The sequence below is a fragment of the Cucumis melo genome, chromosome 8 (assembly GCF_025177605.1).
Source record: "Cucumis melo cultivar AY chromosome 8, USDA_Cmelo_AY_1.0, whole genome shotgun sequence".
Classification (NCBI taxonomy): domain Eukaryota; kingdom Viridiplantae; phylum Streptophyta; class Magnoliopsida; order Cucurbitales; family Cucurbitaceae; genus Cucumis; species Cucumis melo.
The window spans coordinates 12,791,049-12,813,992 of NC_066864.1; the positions used below are offsets into that span (position 1 = coordinate 12,791,049).

The 22,944-nt window shown below is 34.9% G+C and overlaps 3 protein-coding genes across 3 annotated transcripts; all 3 read left to right on the top strand.

The window, feature by feature from the left end:
- Positions 1-2,212: 2,212 nt before the first annotated feature.
- On the top strand, positions 2,213-4,321 carry LOC103495854 (nascent polypeptide-associated complex subunit alpha-like protein 1). The gene is made up of 4 exons (XM_008457531.3): positions 2,213-2,365; positions 2,805-2,886; positions 3,619-3,746; positions 3,823-4,321. The coding sequence occupies exons 1-4, from the start codon at positions 2,306-2,308 to the stop codon at positions 4,153-4,155; spliced, it is 603 nt and encodes a 200-aa protein (XP_008455753.1). The 5' UTR covers positions 2,213-2,305; the 3' UTR covers positions 4,156-4,321.
- Positions 4,322-5,553: 1,232 nt separating this feature from the next.
- LOC103495855 (nascent polypeptide-associated complex subunit alpha-like protein 1) lies at positions 5,554-7,820 on the top strand. The gene is made up of 4 exons (XM_008457532.3): positions 5,554-5,755; positions 6,316-6,397; positions 7,132-7,259; positions 7,338-7,820. The coding sequence occupies exons 1-4, from the start codon at positions 5,567-5,569 to the stop codon at positions 7,668-7,670; spliced, it is 732 nt and encodes a 243-aa protein (XP_008455754.3). The 5' UTR covers positions 5,554-5,566; the 3' UTR covers positions 7,671-7,820.
- Positions 7,821-17,534: 9,714 nt separating this feature from the next.
- Positions 17,535-17,921, top strand: LOC107991417 (uncharacterized). The gene has a single exon (XM_017046322.1). The coding sequence runs from the start codon at positions 17,535-17,537 to the stop codon at positions 17,919-17,921; it is 387 nt and encodes a 128-aa protein (XP_016901811.1).
- The last annotated feature ends 5,023 nt before the right edge of the window (positions 17,922-22,944 follow it).

The window sequence follows — 22,944 nt, forward strand, 5'->3', positions numbered from 1 at the left end:
ACCAAACACAAATATGAAAACATAAAATCTAAGTGCAAATTGCAAAAATCACCCCTACAAATATAATGGTAATTGCAATTAGACTTTTGAAATTAGACTCTCAAACTTACATAAATTTGTAAATCAAATTGATTGTATAAGTTTGAGGATTCAATTTTTACGATTATGGTAAGCTTGAGGATTTAATTTTAAAACTTTTAAAAGTTTAGGAGCTCGATTGTTACTCTTAAAAGTTTGAGAGTGTAATTATAACTATTACTAAACAAATAAAAGCAATTCGTTTAAATCTTATTTTGTTCTCCAAACTTTTTATCTTTTTCTATTTTGATCATTGAACTTTTAAGAATAGCTGTTTTAGTCATCAATTTTTTTTAAAAAAAAAACTTACTTTTGGTCTCTATTGGTAGTATTCCGTTTAACTCTTTAACAAAATGTTAATGTGGGCTTCTCTATTTAGATGATTAGGCTCTAGTTTTATTATTTTACTTACAAAAGATATTGTTAATTTATTTTATAAATCGTTTATGTCAAATAAGAAACCTAGTTCTACACATTACCCAAATAAACTGAAAAATTACTTACTTTATTCATTTTTTTCTCCAAAACTCAAATCTCTCACATCCCCTCCATTTTTTTTTCCAAATTGGAATTTTGAGACAAATTAGAAAAACGTTTGGGTAGAATAAAAATATAAAATAGAATTGACATATTGATAATAACATCTATGACAAGGTAAGATAAACTAAAAAATTGTAACAAGTACAACTCATGTATAAAATAAACTCTACAAAATTACAAATAAATATTTCCACTAGGGGTATAAACGGGTTGGGTTGGATTGGGAGACATTCTCAATCCAACCCATATTTTTCGGGTTGTGTTGTGTTTTTTTTCCATTCCTAATGCTGTAAAGTTTAAAATTGTTGTACTTGTTCAACATTCATAAATTTAAAGTTTCAAACATCCATAAATTCAAACGAATTTTCTACAACCCAAAAAGAAAAAGAAATATAGTGTAAAATATACAATAAACAAACATCCACAAGTTCAAGAATTAAAAGAACCGAAAAATACATTATAAAACAAATAATAAACAAACATCCATCTTCTTCTCGTGTTAAGTCTGACCATGAAGAGTTATAATTAACTCTTTTCTAATGAAAATGTTATAATCTATTCAAGTGAGAAGTAGAATACAATTATACTGTCAGATTTTTGCACCATACAATCGTTTCATTTTATACTATCATGTTTGTTTATCCTACAACCTCTTACACGATCGTTTAGCTTTCTATACGATTACTCAACCTTTTACACTATTGTTTAACTTTCTATATGATCGTTTACCCTCTTACGCGATCGTTTAGCTTTTTACCTTCACACGATCGTTTATCCCCTCACACGATTGTTTAGTTCTTACATGATTGGCTAACTTTCCATATGATCATTTGACTTCCTACATGATCATCGTTTAACAAAATACTCGTAACTTACGTTTATTATATATATATATATTAATTTGGGTTGGGTTGGGTTGAATCGAATTTTTCAACCCCCAACTTGAGACCCAACCCAACACGAAAAAACAAAAATTTTCAACTCAACCAAACCCATATTTTTAACTACCCAACCCAACTCATATAATATGGGTTGGGTAGTTCGGGTTGTCAGGTTATTCGAGTTATTCTTACACCTCCAATTCTCACAATGAATCACAAACCCCCTTCCTTCTCCCTACAAAAAGGAAGAACAAATAATTGAGGGGAAGAAAAAAAAATTTCAATCAACCACAAAATATCTCAAACCTAAGGTACTAAATTTTTTTGTATGTAGATGAAATTGCGTCCAACATGAGTTGGGAAAGTGAAATAGAATGTCAATACACCAAAAAATCAAAATTGATAGTAAAATGACTTTTTGAGTTCTATGATAAATTGTCAATTCAATTAAAAAATTAAAACGTTAGATTTTTTGGAGCGGTTATTAAAAATTAAAACTCGGTATTATTATTTGGCAACTTAGTCATCCATATAAATAATCGACCTCATCATCCTATTAAAGAGGTAGGGATCAAATATAGTACTTCTAAAAGTTCCTATATACATTTAAAAAAATTTATGGATCAAAATAAAATAACATATAAAAGAGAAAGAAAAGTTAGCAAAATGGTTAATCGAAAGGGAACCGGGACCCAGACCCAGACCCGAGTAGAGATAGTATAAATATGCGAAGCTAATCGGGTTTTTAGGGTTTTTGTGTCATCAGAATCAATCTTTGTGATTTTCTTCTGCTCATCTCTATCGCCATGACTGCTCAGACTAAGGAAGAGCTTCTCGCCGCTCAGCTTGAGGAGCAAAAGATTAATGTAATCTCATTCTCTTTCTTTCCTCTCTTTTCCTTCCTATAACGCAGAGACGTTTAGATTCTTTCGTTTACTCAAGAGTTGGTACTCATTTTGAGTTTGAATGATATATTTTCTCACCTGGGTTGTTTCGTTATTCCATTGAAATGTTTTATTATTTCTAAATTCTTCTACTTGATGGAATTAGCTTTGTTTTAACTTTCAAGTCCTTTTCATGTTTTATCTTGGTGGAGGGTTGCTGTTGGTGTTTATTTCTTTTGTGGCTAAATTAGTTGTTCGAAACCCTTTGGAGTTTAGGGTTTTACATTGCAGATTGTCTAACAATCAGTTGTACACGTTTTATGTCCATTTCCCTAGGGATAAAATAAGAATTGCTTGTATTTTCCACCGTAAACCTAAATTTTGATGACTCTATGCTGACTCTCTGCTAATGATATTGCAGGCTGATGAACCTGTAATTGAGGATGACGACGACGACGAAGATGATGACGAAGATGATGACAAGGATGAGGATGATGTTGAAGGTAACCGAATATTTGAACAATGAACTTCATACAACCCAAATATATTGTACTAAAACGGCAACAAAGCAGCAAAATAAACCAAATATTTGAGGTTATTGACGCTCCCAATCTCTTGAAATCACTTTGAAGCCCTGATCTGCTCGTCAAAATATTCTATTCCTCTTTCTTCCTTCCCTACTCATTGAAATTACTAAATGCCTGTAAATCCCTCTAATATCATTCCTATCAAAACCTCGTGTAAAGATTTTCTCATAAGCTCTTAAGTTTCTTAATTTTTCTTACCTTGTTCGTATGATTATGCATTATAGGCTTTTCCAAATCCTCTCGATTCATTTGGTTAATTCAGCTATAAGTAGAATACAAGAAGGAAATTCAGGAGTTTGATTTTTGTTTCCTTCTGGGTTTTCTTCACAGGGATGGTTTTATAAGTGACAAATGATTGGAGTTGTTGAATTCTTTATGTTAATATCTTATTCATTCCGCATGTGCTGTGGGGCAGGGGATTATTAGATGTATGTGTGTGTGTGCACTCTTATTATAACTTTTAAAAATGAGTTTAAGTTCTTATTGACAGAGAAATGATCAGTAAATTCTATCCAGTGAAGGAGATGTTTTGTATTTGTTTCCATTTAGTTTGGAATGTTGCTTCAACCTTTCTTAGTTTTGTGTTTGTGTGTTGCACAAGCCTTACTTGGTTGGTATATGTTGTGAGAACGGAGTTTCTTGTGGCAGGACATGGAGAGGCCAGTGGTAGGTCTAAGCAAAGCAGAAGTGAGAAAAAGAGTCGTAAAGCAATGCTGAAGCTTGGAATGAAGCCTATCCCTGGTGTCAGCCGTGTCACAGTCAAGAAGAGCAAAAATGTTTGTTTTTTTCAACATCCCAAATTTGATGTTTCTAAATTGATTCTATCTAATACCAATGGAATTTTCTCTGCAGATTCTTTTTGTCATTTCGAAACCAGATGTTTTCAAGAGTCCCACTTCCGATACCTACATTGTTTTTGGCGAAGCGAAGATTGAAGATTTGAGCTCCCAGCTACAGACCCAAGCTGCGGAGCAGTTTAAGGCTCCTAATTTGAGTAACTTGACATCAAAGCCCGAACCATCAACCGTGGTTCAAGATGATGAAGAAGTCGATGAGACTGGGGTTGAACCCAAGGACATTGAACTGGTGATGACTCAAGCTGGTGTATCAAGACCAAAGGCCGTGAAAGCACTCAAAGCAACTGAGGGTGATATCGTATCGGCTATAATGGAACTTACAAATTAACATGAAGTATTATGAGGATGTTTTTAATAGGGAGTGTTGGAATCTTTTTGCCTTGCTTTCCCATATGTTTTTACCTGCAGAATTTGAAGTTGAGAGATTGAATGGTTCTTTTGTAAACTTTTTCGTATTAGTTCTTATATTTCATTGTGCTGATTATTAGCCACAATTTTAAGGCTTGCGGTGGTTCTAATATTAATGTGTCTTATTAGATTATGGGTTTGATTTTATCAGTTGTGTTGAGGATGATGGCTTTTCCCCGGTTATTTTATCATCCAGGGAAATTTATAATATTATGGTATGTAATGCTACTATCGAGTATCTTTGGTCAGGTTGACCTTAGTTTTTGGATAAGGGTTTTTGTTATGTACTTGGGCGCAAGCCTGGGCTATGGGTCTTGCATCACGAACAATTGGGTCAGTGGGGTGTTTTTGCGGGTGTTGCGACAGGGATGGTTGATGAAGTTGGGCTTTGCTCGTAGGGGGTGGGGGTGTGTGGGTATGGTTGGGCTAGTTGTTTATCTTCCTTATGCCATCAAGTGCCGAGTATTATGAACCTTAAACACAAAGTCCTAATCCATTATTTGAAAATAAGAATGAAATGTTCGTAAAACTGTTGGGGTAGCAAACACTTATCCAACTAGCCACCTCAACCAAGACCGAGGGCTCATTCTAATCTTGGTTGTGTCTCAAGCTTTTCTGCTGCTTTCGGTCTAATTTCAAAGGACTTACTAGAAACCTTGGATCATACACTTTATCTCCAACTTAAGTCGTCATGGACTAGAGACCTTGGATCATGCACTCTTTCTCCAGCTTAAGCCATCATGGCTTATACGACAAACACTACATCGTGCATTTATTTCTATTTTCCAAGCGCTTCTCCGAGTTCACAAATTTATTGTTGGAGCACATTGAAATCAAGAAATTATCAACATCCTCATGTTATATAGATTCTTTTCCTTGATTTCTACTTTCATCAAATTGTATCTCAAACTTAAAAGGTCTTTTTCACATATGAATTACTTCACATACAGATTCAATAAGATGAAAATGAAATTGGAATTTAAACTTTATTTATTATCATCACACATCTTATCATTCCAAATGAGTTCAATTTCCATTTTTAACTGTAACTTCATTAAAAAAACAAAAGAATTTCATAAAAAATAGATATTTTCAAATATAGCATAATGAACATAAATATTTACTGAACATAGTAAAAATTTCAAATTTCATAAATATTAGATAAAATATTGATCGACTTCTGGGCGGACATTAAAGAAAATCAATCCATATTTATTGATGTTTAACATGAATAGAATTTAAAATTTTAATACATTTTAAAATTATTGTTAAGACTTTTATCCTTTACCATCCATTTTTTTGAAAAAAAAAAAATGTTATCAAAATGGTTAATGGAGAGGGAAGCGGGATCCAGACCCGATGTGGAGTGGTATAAATATGCGAAGCTAATCGGGCTTTTAGGGTTTCATCAGACGGCAGTATCCATCTTTCTTAGTTTTCTTCTACTCATCTCTGACGCCATGACTGCTCAGACCAAGGAAGAGCTTCTCGCCGCTGCTCTTGAAGAGCAAAAGATTAATGTAATCTCACTCTCTTTCTTTCATGCGTTTTTCTTCCTATAACTCAATAATTTCTCACTACCGACTCACTTTTAGATTCTTTCCTTTACTCAAGACTTGGTACTCGTACTCACTTGTGGTAGTTTGAGTTTGAAATCAGCTGCAATCACATATTTTCTCACTTGGGCTGTTTCCTTCTTTGATTGAAATGTTTTATTATTTCAAAATTCTTTTGCTTGAATTAATGAGCTTTGTTTTAACTTTCAAGTCATTTTCCTTGAGGAGATTTTCTATTGGTGTTTATTTCTTTTGTTGCTAATTAGTTGTTTGAAACCATTTGGAGTTGCATTTAATCGGAATTTCAGCGTTTTAGAATTAATAATGCGAGTTCCGTAATTAATAAAGAAATGGAATATGGGGATGAGGATTTTAGATTGTTTTTTTTTTTTTTTTTTTTGTAGCAATCAGTTATAGACATTCTATGTCCACTCCTTAGGTATAAAATAAGAACTCCTTGTATTTTCCACCCTAACACTACATTTTGGTAACTCTGTGCCGACTTTCTTCTAATGTTTTTGCAGGCTGATGAACCTGTAATTGAGGATGATGATGATGATGAGGATGATGATGAGGATGATGACAAGGATGAGGATGATGCTGAAGGTAACTACTGAACATTTAAACAATAAACTTGATACAACCCAAATATATTGTTATATAAACTGTAACAAATACTTGAGGTAATTGATGCTTCCAATCTCTTGAATCACTTTCAAGCCCTAATCCTCGATAAAAATATTCTCTTCGTCTTTCTTAATTTCTTCCCTACTCACTGTATCTATACCCAAATTTCCTTTTACTAAATACCCGTAATACCCCTCTATTATCATTCCTATCAAAACCTTGTGTAAAGATTTCCTTATTTACTCTTAAGTTTCATAACTTTTTTTACATTGTTCATATGATTATGCATCATAGGCTTTTCCAAATCCTGTCAATTCATTTGGTTAATTCTGCTATAAGTAGAATGCAAGGAGATTCAGGAGTTTAGTTTTTGCTTCCTTCTGGATTTTCTTCACATGGATGGTTTCTTAAGTGACAAATGATTGAAGTTGTTGGATTCTTTATGTCACTTTCTTATTCGTTTCCCATGTGCTCTGGTGCTGGGGATTACTATATGTATGTGTGTGTGTAATCTTATTATAACTTCTAGAAACGAGTTCAAATTTTTATTGACAGAAACATGATCAGTAAATTGTATCTAGTGAATGTAGATATTTTGTGTTTGTTTCCATTTAGTTTGGAATGTTGCCTTAAGCTTTCTCAGTTTTGTGTTTTGTGTTGAATATGCCTTACTTGGTGGGTATATGTTGTGAGAACGGAGTTTCTTGTGGCAGGACATGGAGAGGCCAGTGGTAGGTCCAAGCAAAGCAGAAGTGAGAAAAAGAGTCGTAAAGCAATGTTGAAGCTTGGAATGAAGCCTATTCCTGGTGTGAGCCGTGTCACAGTCAAGAAGAGCAAAAATGTTGGTTTTTTTTCAACATCCCAAATCTGATATTTTTAAATTGATTCTATCTAATATCTATGGCATTTTCTCTGCTAGATTCTTTTTGTCATTTCGAAACCAGATGTCTTCAAGAGTCCCACCTCAGACACCTACATTGTTTTCGGGGAAGCAAAGATTGAAGATTTGAGCTCCCAGCTACAGACTCAGGCTGCAGAGCAGTTCAAGGCTCCTAATTTGAGTAATTTGACATCAAAGCCTGAGCCATCAACCGTAGCTCAAGATGACGAAGTTGTTGATGAGACCGGGGTTGAACCCAAGGACATTGAACTGGTGATGACTCAAGCTGGGGTATCTAGACCAAGAGCCGTGAAAGCACTCAAAGCTGCGGATGGCGATATCGTGTCTGCCATTATGGAACTCACTAATTAATAAGAGCTGAGCTGTCTTTTATGTGGAGTGTTGAAATTTTCTTTTTCCTTCTTTTCTTCCCATCTGTTTCACCTGCAGAATTTGAAAGTTGAGAGATTTTAATGTTATGTAAACTTAGTTTTTATATCACCCTGCGTTGATTATTGGTCACTATTTACTGTTTCCTTTCACGGAATTTCTCCACTTTGGAGAATAGGAGCATTTTACATTAAAATGAAAAATGAAAACCGTGTATGCTGAACTATTCATAAAAAACTTGAACATAAATTTTGAAGCATTATTGGATCAAATTCTTAGCTTAATGGAGAAAATTGAAGGGTGTTTTGAGCGTATGAGTTGTAAAATAAAGTTTTGAAGTTTGTATCTGTGGTGTATAGTTATGATAAGTCGATTAAGGATGGAATGTGAAGTTAATTGATAAAGGGAAGGTGAAGTTTTTTCCATAAATTCAATTATATGATAAACATTTGAAGTCGATGATATCCACTATTGAAGTAGGGTAGTTTACATCGATTTGAAAAGCTGAGTGGTTCCCAAGTCATTTTTTGCATTTCTTTCTTTCTTTCTTTAGCTTCAATGTCCTCCAAACCAATTTTGTAGGTATTTTACTATACAACAACAAAACAGAGCAAAATGGTTCGTTGTTTCAGTTACATTGAAACTTAGGTTGAAGTACACATTTGGTATGGATTCCAACGTTGTATTTATTAAATCTTTTAACTTCTTTTTAATTGATTCTATAACTTTCAATTTTATTTACCTTCAAACGAATTTAAAATTTTGTCAAAAATATGAAGGGCCTATTGGTCATTGAGTTTTCAGGAATTTATGTATGTTGAGAAAATGACAAAAACGATGTAGTTTAGGATTAACATTTCAAGTGCATACTACTTTTTAAAAATTTTAATTTTTGTTTTTCTTGGACAATCTCGGTTGGATCGATCGCGAGATATCATACTTTATTTTTGTTTTTAAAACTAAAAATAAAGAATATGTTTAAATTGGTATTCTAGTAATCCGAATGTTTGATATTCACTTTAATCAAACAACCTTCTCATTTTGCACGAGTTTGAACATTTTGCTCTCAAGATTGATTGATTTTTGTGCGCAAAACCTTATGAACTGTATCCTAAGCTTAAATCTATAGAGGTAATTAACTTTGAACTATTTAATAATTTAAGGCTTTACTTTAAGTTTAGGGTCTAAGGTTATTTGTGAACATATGATACTGTTGGGGTTATTTTTGTATATGGTTTTAAGTTAATGCAGGTGGTTTCGCTCTACGAATTTCATCAATCTTGGTTCGTGTAGATGATGAATCTCAATTGATATTGATGAAATTGTCCCGAGATTTGTTGAATGAATCTCAAGATCCACTGCGTTTCATTTGCATTCTGTGAGGTTCTCAGTGCCGATTTCGATCGAGATTAACTTGAGATACATCACATAATGCATGGAAAACTCCAATCTCATGGCATCTCGATACAATGTGGCCCGAGTTTCATTGTTTATTGATGTTATTCTCGATCGAGATTGGCTCGAGATTGCCCCGAGTTTTAGGATAGATTATTGATTTTATTTTGTTAGGTGTGTTTTCTGTTTGACAGATGTCTCTTGTCACTAAAATTCGCAGTGCAACTTCTTCCTTGCAAACTTGACTTGTTGCTCACACTTAATGAAATCGTCTTGAGTATTAAAAACAAGTTAACACCTAGGCAGATATATATGTTTAGGAAAATTATGTTTGGACATTTCTTGAACGTTAAGGTGGTTTTCAATAGACCCCTGTGCCATTACATCTTGTTGAAAGAGGTTGAGGATGAACCGAAGGACTATATTAACTTTAAATTACTAGGTGAGAAGGTCTCCTTCAAGCGAGAAGGTTTTGACATTATCAGGGGCTTGAGGTATAGGTCAAGATGTGCAGTTGAATTTGAACAAGACAAAGCTCTTAGACTAAGATGATTATATTTGGGTGATATTATGAATATGAACAATGCTGAGTTGAATAAAGATTATTTGAATATTAAGTTCGAGAGCGATGAGGATGCGGTAAAGATATGATCTCTATTTTATTTCATCGAGCTGGCGATGATGGAGTGGAGAAGGAGGTAAATGGACTGGACCATGCTAGGCCTCATAGACCACTAGGGTGAGTTGATATGGGTTAAAACCCTTGGTAGCTTGAAAGAGGCACTGAATGGAAAAGTTATCTTGCATAAGGAGAAGTCTGTGAATAACAAGTCTCCAATGTCGTATTGCCTGTATGGGTTTCCCTTCGACTTTTAGGTCAGTAATTCTATGCTTAATATATTTTTTTTTCTAGTAGTTATATGCTTGTATTAATGTTATCATTACATTTTTAGGTTTGGGACTATGAGAAAGTGTCGTCCAATAGTGGACGGGTTGCCAATAAGGCTTCACACGATGCAGTACCATGCATCATGCGATGGAGTTGCACGTACTCACTTGGGTTGAAGGTGATCCAGTCCTAGGTCTTCGGGTCATAAATGGTACATTATGATTCATTTTCTTCCTCCATCTTCACTATAGTATTTTAGGGTTTAGGGTTTAATTAGTACCTTCTGATGATCCAATTTCAGGCCTACATAGAGAAAATTGACCCGAAGGATGACTAACGTTCTTACCTGGATCAAAGTCTTGAAATTCCCAAGGAAGAAGGTTACATGGAAGAGTCGCCTACCCCTACTTATCATCATGTTGAGCAGCCCCCTACTCCTCCTCATGTCGAGCATCCCCTTGCCCTTGCTCGTGTCCAGAAGGCCTATTCTCCTCCTTGCGACGATGGATGCCCCATAGTATCTATGAAGCAACTTACTGAGCGGTTTGCTACTGAGCCTAATAGATCCTGGGGACTTGTGATTGCAGCCAACATCTACAGTACTTGGAAGCCATATTAGATTGGTATGATGAGTACTTAGACCAAATGCAGTCATCCTTTACGGTCGAGTTATCGACCATGAAGGAGCTTTTAATGGTCTTAGTTAAGGTATGTTTGTCTTTAAGTTCCACTGCTTCTTGTTTTTGTTTTAATTAATGAGTAACCAAAATTTCTATTGTTTCGTTATTAGGGCAAGACGACTGAGTCTCAACAATGCTATGGTAGTGGTGAATGTCAGTTGTTCTATGCACCAGAGGTTGACAACGGAGTGGACGATGTATTCATGAATGTTTTTTGCTTTGAACATTGATGACCACCACATTGACAACAAGATGGAAACGTCCATCAATGAAGACCTCGAAGATGGTATCGTACTGATCGACATATCTTTGGGGGGGGTCCCACTACCTCTGTTCAAGTTCTGGTAGAGTTGAAAGAAGAGGTATATTGAATAACGCATTATATTGGTTATGGTGATCTTAGTAATAACACTAATTCATTCCACCTTCCGATTTTACGGATTCCATACCTAAGGAAAGGGCGATGAGGAAGAGATGGATACTGTGGAAGTTGCGAAGTCCAGTTATTGAGCACAAGGGAAGAAGAGAAAGAAGAAAATGTGCCCGTACAATCTTGTTTGCAAGATCCCTGTTAAGTTTGATAAACAGTTTTTCGCATATCTTGTGGACCTAAGAAGAGAAAAGGAGTTGAGGAAGACCGTTAGAAGCTCAAGGGCGCTTCTGTGGTTCATGTAACTCTTAATGCTGACCACATTCACAAGCGATAATGTATGTATTTCAAATTTGCTATGTGTTTCATTATGTCAGTTATCATGGTCATTAATAAGTTATTACTCAGTGTTTGCAAACAATCTACACATTGTTTCTGTTCACTCAGAAAAAATTATAGGACAATGTCGATTCGTCACACATGAAGAAAAGCTTCTCTACAGTCGACCATACCATCACGTTAAGTTCAAATTCTTTCGATTAAATTATTAATCATAACTTATTACTAATGTGTGTTTTGGTTGACCATACTGTGCATAATTTTCTAAGGCATAGCCTTGAATTGTATGAGGAGATTAAGAGTGTCTCATTGATGTTGAGGATCAAAGATGCCACCGTCTTGGTTGTAATGTCTTACAACATCCGGGGATGTCACTGGATTTTGGTTGTAATGGACATGGTTGAATGATGAATCATGGTATGAGATTTGTTAATTGATTCGTCGCCAGATCTTAAGCTAACGAAAGAACTCGACAACATGAGATGTATAGTCTCGACTCTTCTGCACCACAATGGCATTTTCATGTTAAAGCTCAAGTTGCTTGGGATACCGTGGCCACTATATCTACTAAGGATGCACCACATCGAATTGGTGGAATTTATTGTAGTAAATATTTTGAATATGATGTAACCCGCTCCTCTTTCTGAACCCTGACTTCAGATAACATTCCCCTATTTCATAGACAATCAACAACACAGCTATGAGCCAATAGAGCCTTCTTGTAATGAAAAAACATGTATTCAATGCATTTATTTTCTTATTCTTATGTCATAAATTTTCATTCTTCAAAGTAAATATTGTGTGTGTCTATCAAATTAGATGTAATTAATAAGGAAGTTGGTTATATATAATATGAGAGAAAACAAGTCAACCAACAAAAAAAGGCTTTTAAGTTATTAAAACTTAGGCCAAAGTTCCCCCAAAACCATTGGGATGAAAATAGAAGGCTCGATGAATTAAATCTCAAGCCAAATTAAAGTTCTTTTGATATCACGAGAGATGAAAAACAGAAGGCTAGGTTATTAAAACTCGAGCCTCCCAAGGTCTTTCGAGATGAAAAACAGAAGAGCTTTAGGTTATTAAAGCTCGAGCCAAAGTTCCTTCGAGATTGCTTAAGATGAGAAAAAGAAGGCTAGGTTATTAAAACTCGGGTTAAACTTCTCCCAAGATCCCACGAGATGAAAAACAAATGATTTTATGTTTAAATCTTAAGGTGAGGTCACCTCGAGTTAGACCGAGTTTTAGGACAAAAATTTTTCAGTTTAAAATCTCAGTTGATCTGGGAATAAAGTTTTCCCAATATTTAAACAGAAACACATGTAAAACATATTGAAAGAGATTTTCTTGCCTCTGATCAATTGAGAAATGTATTTGATTGAAGTGAAAAACAGATAGTCGACTATATATGCATCATAATATTAGTTTTATTTATAGAAATACACGTAAACGTACTGAATGTAGATTTATTTATAAATTTACAATAAGAAGAATACAAATATGCATTCTCCACAAGTTTAGCTTTACATATTTTTCAATTGTGACCTATAACCTTGCAGCAAGAACACTGGTGAATCTTTTTCTCTATTTCACCGTTCGATGGGATTCACATCGTTTGGAGACGACTAACTTGGCCAACTATTCGAGGTAGTAAGATGACTTTATCAATAAATTTTTTGTAGTTTTTCATTAAAAAGCATGACGGATCGAGAAGATAGGTTTGACGTAGTTGGCCAACCAAGATGTGACGGTGTATGCATTGGAGGATAAGGTGTACGGGTCATGTTCCCAACCCTACTAGCAGCGAGTGCATGTGAACATGGGATTTGATAGTAACCAAACTCTTTGCACATGCAAGTTCTTTTGTGAAAATTGACGTGAGGGTTTAAATGATCATCTATAATCTCTAACTCGTGGTGGTCAATAAGTCGCACAACATACCCTTGGACTTCAAATCAGCTAGTTTAATCAGGGACTCTCCATGGTTAGACAATAATGAATCTTTCGACGTTATTTTCCTACGTTTAGAGAACCATTCTTGGTGCATACCTCTAATGTGATCCAAGTAGTACGTTATTAGTAGTCATATGATCGTATCACATACCACCTTAGTATACATGCGCCACCTTGATAACCCTACTTTGGTGAGATACCTTTGAACTCTCCTATATGAAGCCAACTTATTCTAATAATACTGAAACACTAACTCACGACATGCTTTGGTAGATAAAATAAAATTCACACACGTTATCATTGTTGAATTTCGTCGTTAGGTTCAATTTTAAAGGATGGATACAATGTACGCGAAAACTGTCCAAAAGACTAACACGATAGATTTGTAAATACTCTTATGGTAGTGAGATACAATTACTAGCCCATTCACAACGTCGATAGTTGTTCATAATCTTCTCATGGACACCGCTACGAGCATGATACCCTTATCTTCCCCCTATAATGTACAGTGTCAACTACGATGACTGACTTAATGCAGTATAAAAAACCTCTAATAGATGTTCTAAGTGCCATATACACATACTTAGAATGGCCATCGGGTTCCTCTACAAATAGTAGTAAGTATACCAGGGTTACAAATTTTTAACACTTCCTCATACCGAGCTAACAAAGTATGATTCTCCAGGGGGACCTCTGACTGTTGACAATGCAGCTTCTCAAGCCCTCCACATCCTCACATAAGTAATGTCTATCCCATATTCCTTTCAAAAATCTTGAATTATTTCCTTCGACCTATAACCACAACTAACATCTTGGTACTTCCACTTAATTAATTTGGCTATGACCCAACTCTTGGCTTGCTTGTGATCCTGATTTCTTAAATTATTCTGACATGTATGAGTACTAGCATACTTTGGAACTTTAAACATGTAAGGACTCAACTTTTCAAACTAAGCCGATGTCATTACTTTAAAGTAAATATCTATTTTCATTTTCTTTAAAAGAGGAAGAAAAATAATTCTTTATTCAATAAATGCAAAACAACAGTTTTGAAAACATAATTTGGAAAAAACTACATCCTAGTTCACCCCCTAACTAATTCCAAAGAGGAAGTTTGTGAATTTTTGAAATTGATTAAGTAAAGTGAATATAAAGTGATTGAGCAATTACATCGTACCCCAGCTCGTATATCGATCTTATCATTATTCATATACTCTAAACTGCACCGTAAGGTTTTGTTGGATATTTTAAACCGAGCTCATGTGGGACATGAGATTTCAGTGAATGCACTTAGTGAAATTGTCGAAAACATAATTGCTACAAATTGCATTTCCTTTACAGATGAAGAAATTCTCCCTGAAGGTACTGGACATACTAAGGCATTGCACATATCTGAGAAGTGTAAAGACCACCACGAGGCAAGGGTTTTAGTAGATAATGGATCATCTTTAAATATAATGTCATGATCCACTTTGATGAAACTCCCCATAGATCCATTGTACCTAAGACCAAGTACCATGGTTGTTGGAGCCTTTGACGGTGCTCGTAGAGAAGTAATCGAGGATATAGATATCCCATTGAAAATTGGGCCTTCCACTTTCAACGTTCCATTTTAGGTAATGGAAGTAAATTCCTCATATAGTTGTCTACTAGGAATTCCTCATATAGTTGTCTACTAGGACGATCTTGGATTCATTCATTAGGGACAGTCTCGTCTTCACTGCATAAAAGGTTGAAGTTTAGTATGGAAGGTGGTCAAACTATTGTGTACGGAGAAGAGGACATGTTTGTAACGAAAAAATCAGCACTTCCTTATGTTGAAGCAACAGAAGAAGCTCTAGACTGTTCTTATAGATCGTTTGAAATTGCTAATGCTACTATGTTTCCAATCGAAGGTTTGAGTACGGATTGTTATGTATCTAAAACATCTTTAATGATTGTAAAGACAATGATAAAAAATGGTTTCCAAATGCACAAGGGACTGGGGAAGGATAATCAAGGAGACCTATAAGTGATTTCTCTTACTAAAGCCAAGGAAAAGTTTGGGTTGGGCTATAAGCCAACGACTTCAGAAAGGGAGAAAATTCGAGCAAAAATGAAAGAAAAAAGAAGCGCGCGCCTTGAGGGACGCGAGATCAAGGAGAAAAGAATGTACATACCTCATTTATCTGAGACATTTAAGCTTGGAGAATTGTTGTTTAATACCAACCAGAGAAAAAGATGTAACAAAGATTTTGAGACCTTAATTGCAGTTGTCTCCGAGAATGCTATTCTGCCTCATTCATTGGTTTATCAGTGTCTGCCAGGATTTTAGTTGAACAATTGGGAGATCAAGAAGATGCTGAAAGTCATTAAGGAATCACAAAAGGGCACTAGAGTAGAAGACGAAATCGATGATGTTGTTGATTTCGAGGTTCCAATCTGTAATCTTGAGCAGAATATTAAAGAGGATGAATATGATATATCTCCTTAATTACTAAGATTGATAGAGCAAGATGAAAAGAAGACTATGTCATATCAAGAAACTTTGAAGGTTATCAATTTGGGAACACAAGAAGAAGTGAAAGAAGTGCGAATTGGCACTTTGGCTTTGGAGCAGGATCAATCAGATCTAGTGACCCTACTTCATGAGTTCAAAGATATATTTACGTGGTCCTACCAGGATATGCTCGGTTTGTATACAGAGATTATAATACATCGGTTACCACTCAAGCCAGAATGTAAGCCTATACGACAAAAGCTTCACAAATTGAAACCTGAAATGTTGATCAAGATTACATAAGAAGTTAAAAAGTAGTTTGATGTTGGCTTTTTAGCAGTAGCAAAATACCCAAATTGGGTTACAAACATCGTCCCAGTTACAAACAAGGATGGAAAGGTTAGAATGTACGTAGACTATAGAGATATTAATCAAGCAAGTCCTAAAGACAACTTTCCTTTTCCTCACATCGATGTGTTGGTAGATAATACTGCTGGGTTTTCCACCTTCTCATTTATGGATGAATTTTCAGGATACAACCAAATTAAAATGACTCCAGAAGATCAAGAAAAAACAACATTCATCACCTTGTGGAGAACTTTTTGCTATAAAGTAATGCGTTTTATGTTGATGATATGATTGCCAAGTCTAGACTCGAAGAAAAGCATGTGGTTACCCTTCATAAGTTTTTTGAGCGATTGCGAAAATTCCAGTTAAAGTTGAATCTAGCAAAATGCATATTTGGAGTTTCTTCTAGGAAGTTAGCTTCATTGTTCGTCGTGAAGGACTCAAGGTAGACCCAGAAAAAATCAAAGGCGATAGTGGACTTAAAGCCACAAAAAACACAAAAGGAGGTTAGAAGTTTCTAGGAAGGTTGAATTACATTGCACGATTTATTTAACACCTCACTCAAACTTGTGAATCGATTTTAAAACTACTTTGCAAAAATGAGATTTTTCATTGGAATGAAGATTGCCAAAAAGCTTTGGGTAAAATCAAAGACTACTTGCAAAGCCCTCATATCCTCATTCCGTCAACTCTAGGATGACCTTTAATGTTATACTTGACAGTGAAGGATGGGTCAATGGGATGTGTGCTAAGACAGTGTGACTCTAGTGGAAAGAAGGAGCAAGCTGTCTATTATTTGAGCAAGAAGTTCACAAATTATGAATCAAAGTACTCATTGTTAGAAAAAACATGTTGCACCCTAGCATGGACAACTCAAAGATTAAGATAGTGTATGTTGTACTACTACATGACTTATTTCAAAAATGGATCCTATAAAATATATTTTTGAAAAGACATCCTTATCAGAAAGGATAACCAAGTGGTAGGTATTATGGTCAGAGTTTGATATTGTTTACATTACTAGAAAGGCCACAAAGGGTAGTGTGATTGCTGATTGCCTAGCTGAATTACCAATTGAAGACTATGAGCCCAAGAAGTTCGATTTTTCGGATGAAGATATCATGGGATAGTAAATACCTCAGCAGATACACAGACAGTGATGTTCGACGGAGCCATAAATGAAGTAGGACATGGTGTGGGAGCCATTTTGATATTTCCCGATGGAAAATGGTATCCTTTAACTGCTAAGTTATATTTCAATTGCACCAACAATATGACTGCATATGAAGCATGTAGTATGGGAGTGTGAATGGCCTATGAGATAAAAATAAAAAGGTTACGAGTCCTTAGGGATTCTCTGTTGATTGTACATCAGCTGAATGAGGAATGAGAGACGATGGATGCTAAATTGATCCCTTATAACGATTATATTTGCAAAATAACTCAAACTTTTGATTTGATAACATTCGAACATGTCCCATTGAAAAGGAACCAAGTTGCAGATGCATTAGCCACTCTTTTTGCCATGTTTAATGTAGCTTACAGTGAAGAAGTTCAACCTATAAGGATGGAGAAGTATGAGACACCATCCTACTGTATAAGCATCGAGCGAGAACCTGACGGTAAACCTTGGTATCATGATATTAAGCACTACCTTGCATATCGAGAGTATCCATTAGGGGCATTGGAAAATAGTAAAAGCACCATTAGGAAGTTAGCCCTGAAGTTCTTTCTGAGTGGTGCAGTATTATACAAAAGAAATTATGATATGACTCTACTATGATGTGTCGATGCCTTGGAAGTCGAAAATATTTTGGAAGAAATTCATGAAGGAGTTTATGGGACGCATGCAAATGGACATATGATGGCGAGACAAATTTTACGTTCTAGTTATCTTTGGTTGACCATGGAATCAGACTGCATCAAATATGCAAGAAAATGCCATAAATGTCAAATATATACGTAGATAAAGCGCATGCTCCAGCTTTTCCACTGCATGTGTTGACATCCCCATAACCTTTCTCCATGTGAGGTTTGGATGTAATTGGACCCATTGAGCCAAAGACATAAAATGACCATCGATTCATTTTGGTAGCTATAGACTATTTCACGAAATGGGTAGAGGCTATTTCATACAAAAGTGTCGGTATGGTTTGCCTAAGCGTATCATCACAGATAATGGAAAAAACATGAATAACAAATTAATTGAGGAGTTGTGCAGTCAGCTCAAGGTTAAACACTCTAATTCTACTCCTTATCGCCCTGAGATGAATGGGGCAGTGGAAGCAGCAAACAAAAATATCAAAAAGATTCTCGAAAAAATGTCGGTCACTTATAGAGATTGACATGAAATATTACCTTTTGCATTGCATGGATATAGAATATCAGTTTGCACGTCAATATGGGCAATCCCTTTTTCACTGGTGTACGATTTCAAAATAGTTTTACCTATTGAAGTTGAGGTGTCATCCCTTAGGATAATCCAAAAGGAAAAACTAGATGAAGCAAAGTGGGCTCAAGTAAGGTACGAGCAATTAAATTTCATAGAAGAAAATAGACTGACTGCACTATGTAGAGAACAGTTGTACCAAAAGAAAATAACATAAGCATATGACAAAAAGGTTCGATGCTGTCATTTCCAAGAAGGAGATCTAGTGTTAAAAAGGATCCTACTTGTTCAAAAGGATTATAGAGGAAAATAGACTCCCAATTACAATGGACCATATGTAGTAAAAAGAGCTTTTTAGGAGGAGCTTTAATTTTGACAAATATGGATGGAGATGACTTGCCTAACCCTTTAAGCGCAGACTATTTGAAGAAATACTATGCATGAAGTGACGATTAGCTTTTGATTATAGCATTTTCTCCTCAAGTCAGTAATATTTTAAGGATTTGAGCTTGTATTTGAGATTTCAGTACTCATAAAAGTTATTGGGCTATCATGCATGTTTTGGTTTTTTGTCGAGAAAGGTAAACAACGATTCAATTTTTTTAATACCTAATTAACATGTTCATGCATACATGACCTTTCATATTATCTACATTGTTTGCATTTTTATAGGTGGCACAGCATACATTCTTGATATGATAATTTAATATATGACCTCCAGCTTGATTATTCATTCTTTTTGTCATGAGGCTCTTGTTTTATCCCTGACCCTTGGCACCATATTGCTACGATGACGCTTGTTTTATCCCTGGCCTCCATCTTATTTATTCTTTTGTCATGAGGCACTTGTTTTATTCTTGACCCTTGACATCATTTTGCTGAGATGGCACTTGTTTTATCCCTGGCCTCCAGTTTATTTATTCTTTTGTCATGATGGGCTTGTTTTATCTCTGATCCTTGACACCATGTTGCTGAGATGACACTTGTTTTATCCCTGGCCTCCAACTTATTTATTCTTTTGTCATGAGGTATTTGTTTTATTTCTAGCCCTTGACTCCATGTTGCTGAGATGATGCTTGTCTTATCCTTGGCCCTTAACACAATGTTACTGTAATGGCATTTGTTTTATCTCTGACATCCAGTTTATTTATTCTTTTTTCATGAGACGGTTGTTTTATCTCTGGCCCCTGATGCAGATAATTTATCTAAAATATCTTAATTTGAAGACTTAGTGTCTACACGTCTTCGTCCACCTTCTAATTAACCATTTTTAAGGACGTTGACCGCTCCATGTCATCTCGGGTACATGGCAACAATTACATATAGGATCAGACGCACATATGCAGCGATCGTTGAAGTTACTCTACAAGATCATCTCTATTTAAAGCTTTTCGTCATCATTTAGTGTTTATTATCTAATCGTTTACATCAATGGTAATCTACAAGATCATGTATTAATTGTATCTTTGTCTACAAGATCGCTGTGATGATCGTTTTCGATCGTTTATACTTATATACATGATTAGACGCACATATGCAATGATAGTTGAAGATACACTATACGATCGTTTATATGCAATGTTTTTCATCATCGTTTAGAATTTATTATCTGATCGTTTATATCTTGGTAATCTATAAGATTGTGTATCAATTGTATCTTATTCTACACAATCGTGTATAATAATCATTTACTAGAACATTAATCTCGCGTGCGTGGCCGATTAATCATGCGTTTATTGGGGTAATTTTGATATTTTGCATTGGTATATCGAATTGTGGGCTAGTGAGCTTTTGAAATTGTTCTATAGAGTGTAAATAATTTGCCGCTTTGTTATATTTTTTAAAAGACCCTTTATTTTTATTAACTTTCTTTTTCTTTTTTCCAATAAATAAATACAACCCTCTCTCTCTTCATTTAATTTCTTCTCATAAACTCTTTCTATTCTCTAATTAAATATTTTCCCTAATTTTTTTCTTTATTTTCTTTTCTCAATAAATAACATCCAATAATAATTCCATAAAATCCACAACTTTAATTAAATCCATATACATAAAACTTAAATTAATGCTCAATAAAACACCAAAATTAACTTAATCCAAATAATAAAATAACACCATAAAATAATACATTCTTAATTTGTAGGGTGTTACATTCTTCTCTCCTTAAAGAACTTTCATCCTCAAACAGTTCAGGATACCAGGCTCTCATGTCATCCTCTCATTCCTATGTGGCATTTCAACTTTATGGTTTTGCCATAATATTTTTACCAATGCAATCCTCTGTTACAGAGCAACTTAACCTCTCTTGCCAAAACCACAATTAGTTGCTTCTCACAGCTCAAATTCTCATTAATTTGAATGACTCATATTCAACTATATGCGACAGGTTTGCTACGTATTTTCTCAACATTGAGACATGGAACACATCATGAATTGCAAAACGGCCTGACAAGTGACTTAAACGACCCGACAAAATGGGGACTCAGCTTTCCCCTTGTTTTAAATCTTAGGGCAACTTTTATAAATTCTACATTCAGAAAAATTATGTCTCCTATATCAAATTCAAGATCTTTACCCTATACATCAGCGTAACTTTTTTGTCTGCTTTAAGCTATTAACATACGAGCTCTAATCTTCTGTATGACTTCGTTGGTGGACTGAACTAACTCGGGGCCAATCTTTCTCTGCTTACTAACCTCACCCAACAAATAGGAGGCCTGCAACACTTACCGTACAAGACTTCAAATGGTGACATGCCAATGTTAGCCTGATAACTGCTATTATATGCAAACTCCATCAAATGCAAGTGAGAGTCTCAACTCCTTGAAAACTCTAGCACACAACCTCACAACATATCCTCCAAAATTTGATTCAAACGCTTAGTTTGACCATTAGTCTGTGGGTGAAAAGTTGTACTATGAAGTTCTTTCCAAAACTTGGAGTAGAAACATGCATCTCTGACAATCAATGCGGATGCTCTATGCAGTCTGACTATTTTTGTCAAGTATAACTGTACCCACTTGCTTGTTGTGTAAGTGGATCTTCTTAGGATAAAATGTGCTGGTTTCGTGAGAATGACCCATATCACTATATAACCTTTCATTGTCTTAGGCAGTCCCATAATGAAGTTCATCGACACATTCTCCCATTTTCACTCTAGTAAACTTAAAGGGTTTCAACAAACCCATTGGCTTCAACAAACCTACTAGCTTCTGTGTTGGTGCTTTCACCTACTGGCACACCCAACATTTGCTAACAAAATCTGCCACTTCCTTCTTCATGTTATGCTATCAGTAAATTCGTCTCAATTCCTGGTACATCTTTATACTGTCGGGATGCATAGAAAACAGAAAACTATGGGCTTCAGTCAATAAATCTGTCTTAACCTTATTATCTGCTCACACACATAACCGTCTATCAAACATAATGCGATCATCAAAAGATATAGAGAATCCATTAGCTTGCTTTGTTTCTACTAAGCGGCTCTTCTCAATCAAATAAAGATCACTATGTTGAGCATCAATAATTCTCTGTCTCAAAGTTGATTGCATGTCAACTATGCCAATTGTGAGGTGACTTGCCTCATTGCAACTGCAATCTCGACTCGTTCAAAGTCTTGGTGTAATGGAGCTTGGTTGGTAATAAGTGCAGTTGAATGAGCTATCTTTCTACTAAGAGCCTCAACTACCACATTCACCTTATCTGTGTGGTACAAGATCTCACAATCATAGTCCTTTACTAACTCAAGTCATCTTCGCTGTCTCATGTTTAACTCATTCTGAGTGAAGAAGTACTTCAAGCGCTTGTGGTTTGTGTAGATCTGTATATTCTCACCAATTTTTTAGAATTTCATGGTTCAAAATACTTTTTTACCATTCAAGATACACAACTTTCACTTTCTTGAACTTTTAGTCATCCACAAAATAAGGTGAGTTATTTTGATATAATGATCTAATTCATTTTTAATATAATGACTGAAATAATATTTAAAAGTTGGAAGCATTTTTTCTAGGTAGATCTTGAACAAAAGTTACAATTGTTCGTCACAAATTCATGTCACAACAAAACAAAAAGAAAAATATTGTTCGTCACCTAATTAACCCTTTTGAGTTTGACATTCAAAATTTTATATTTGTTGTAGAGGTAAACAAAATGGTTTAAGTGTTGTACTTATTATATAATGTCATTTGAAATTGTATTACAAATATTTTTTAAGAGAAATCTATTCAAAATGACATTGTAGGAAAAATGTGTTTTTTTTTTCTTTTTGTATTCACGATTTTAATAAATCTAAAATTTGCACAAAATTAAGTTAGATTAATTATATAAATTAATAATTTATGAAATTTTAATTTCAATATAATTATAACAAATGTTATTATGAAATTCATTCAAATTTGTACTACTCTTTGATTTT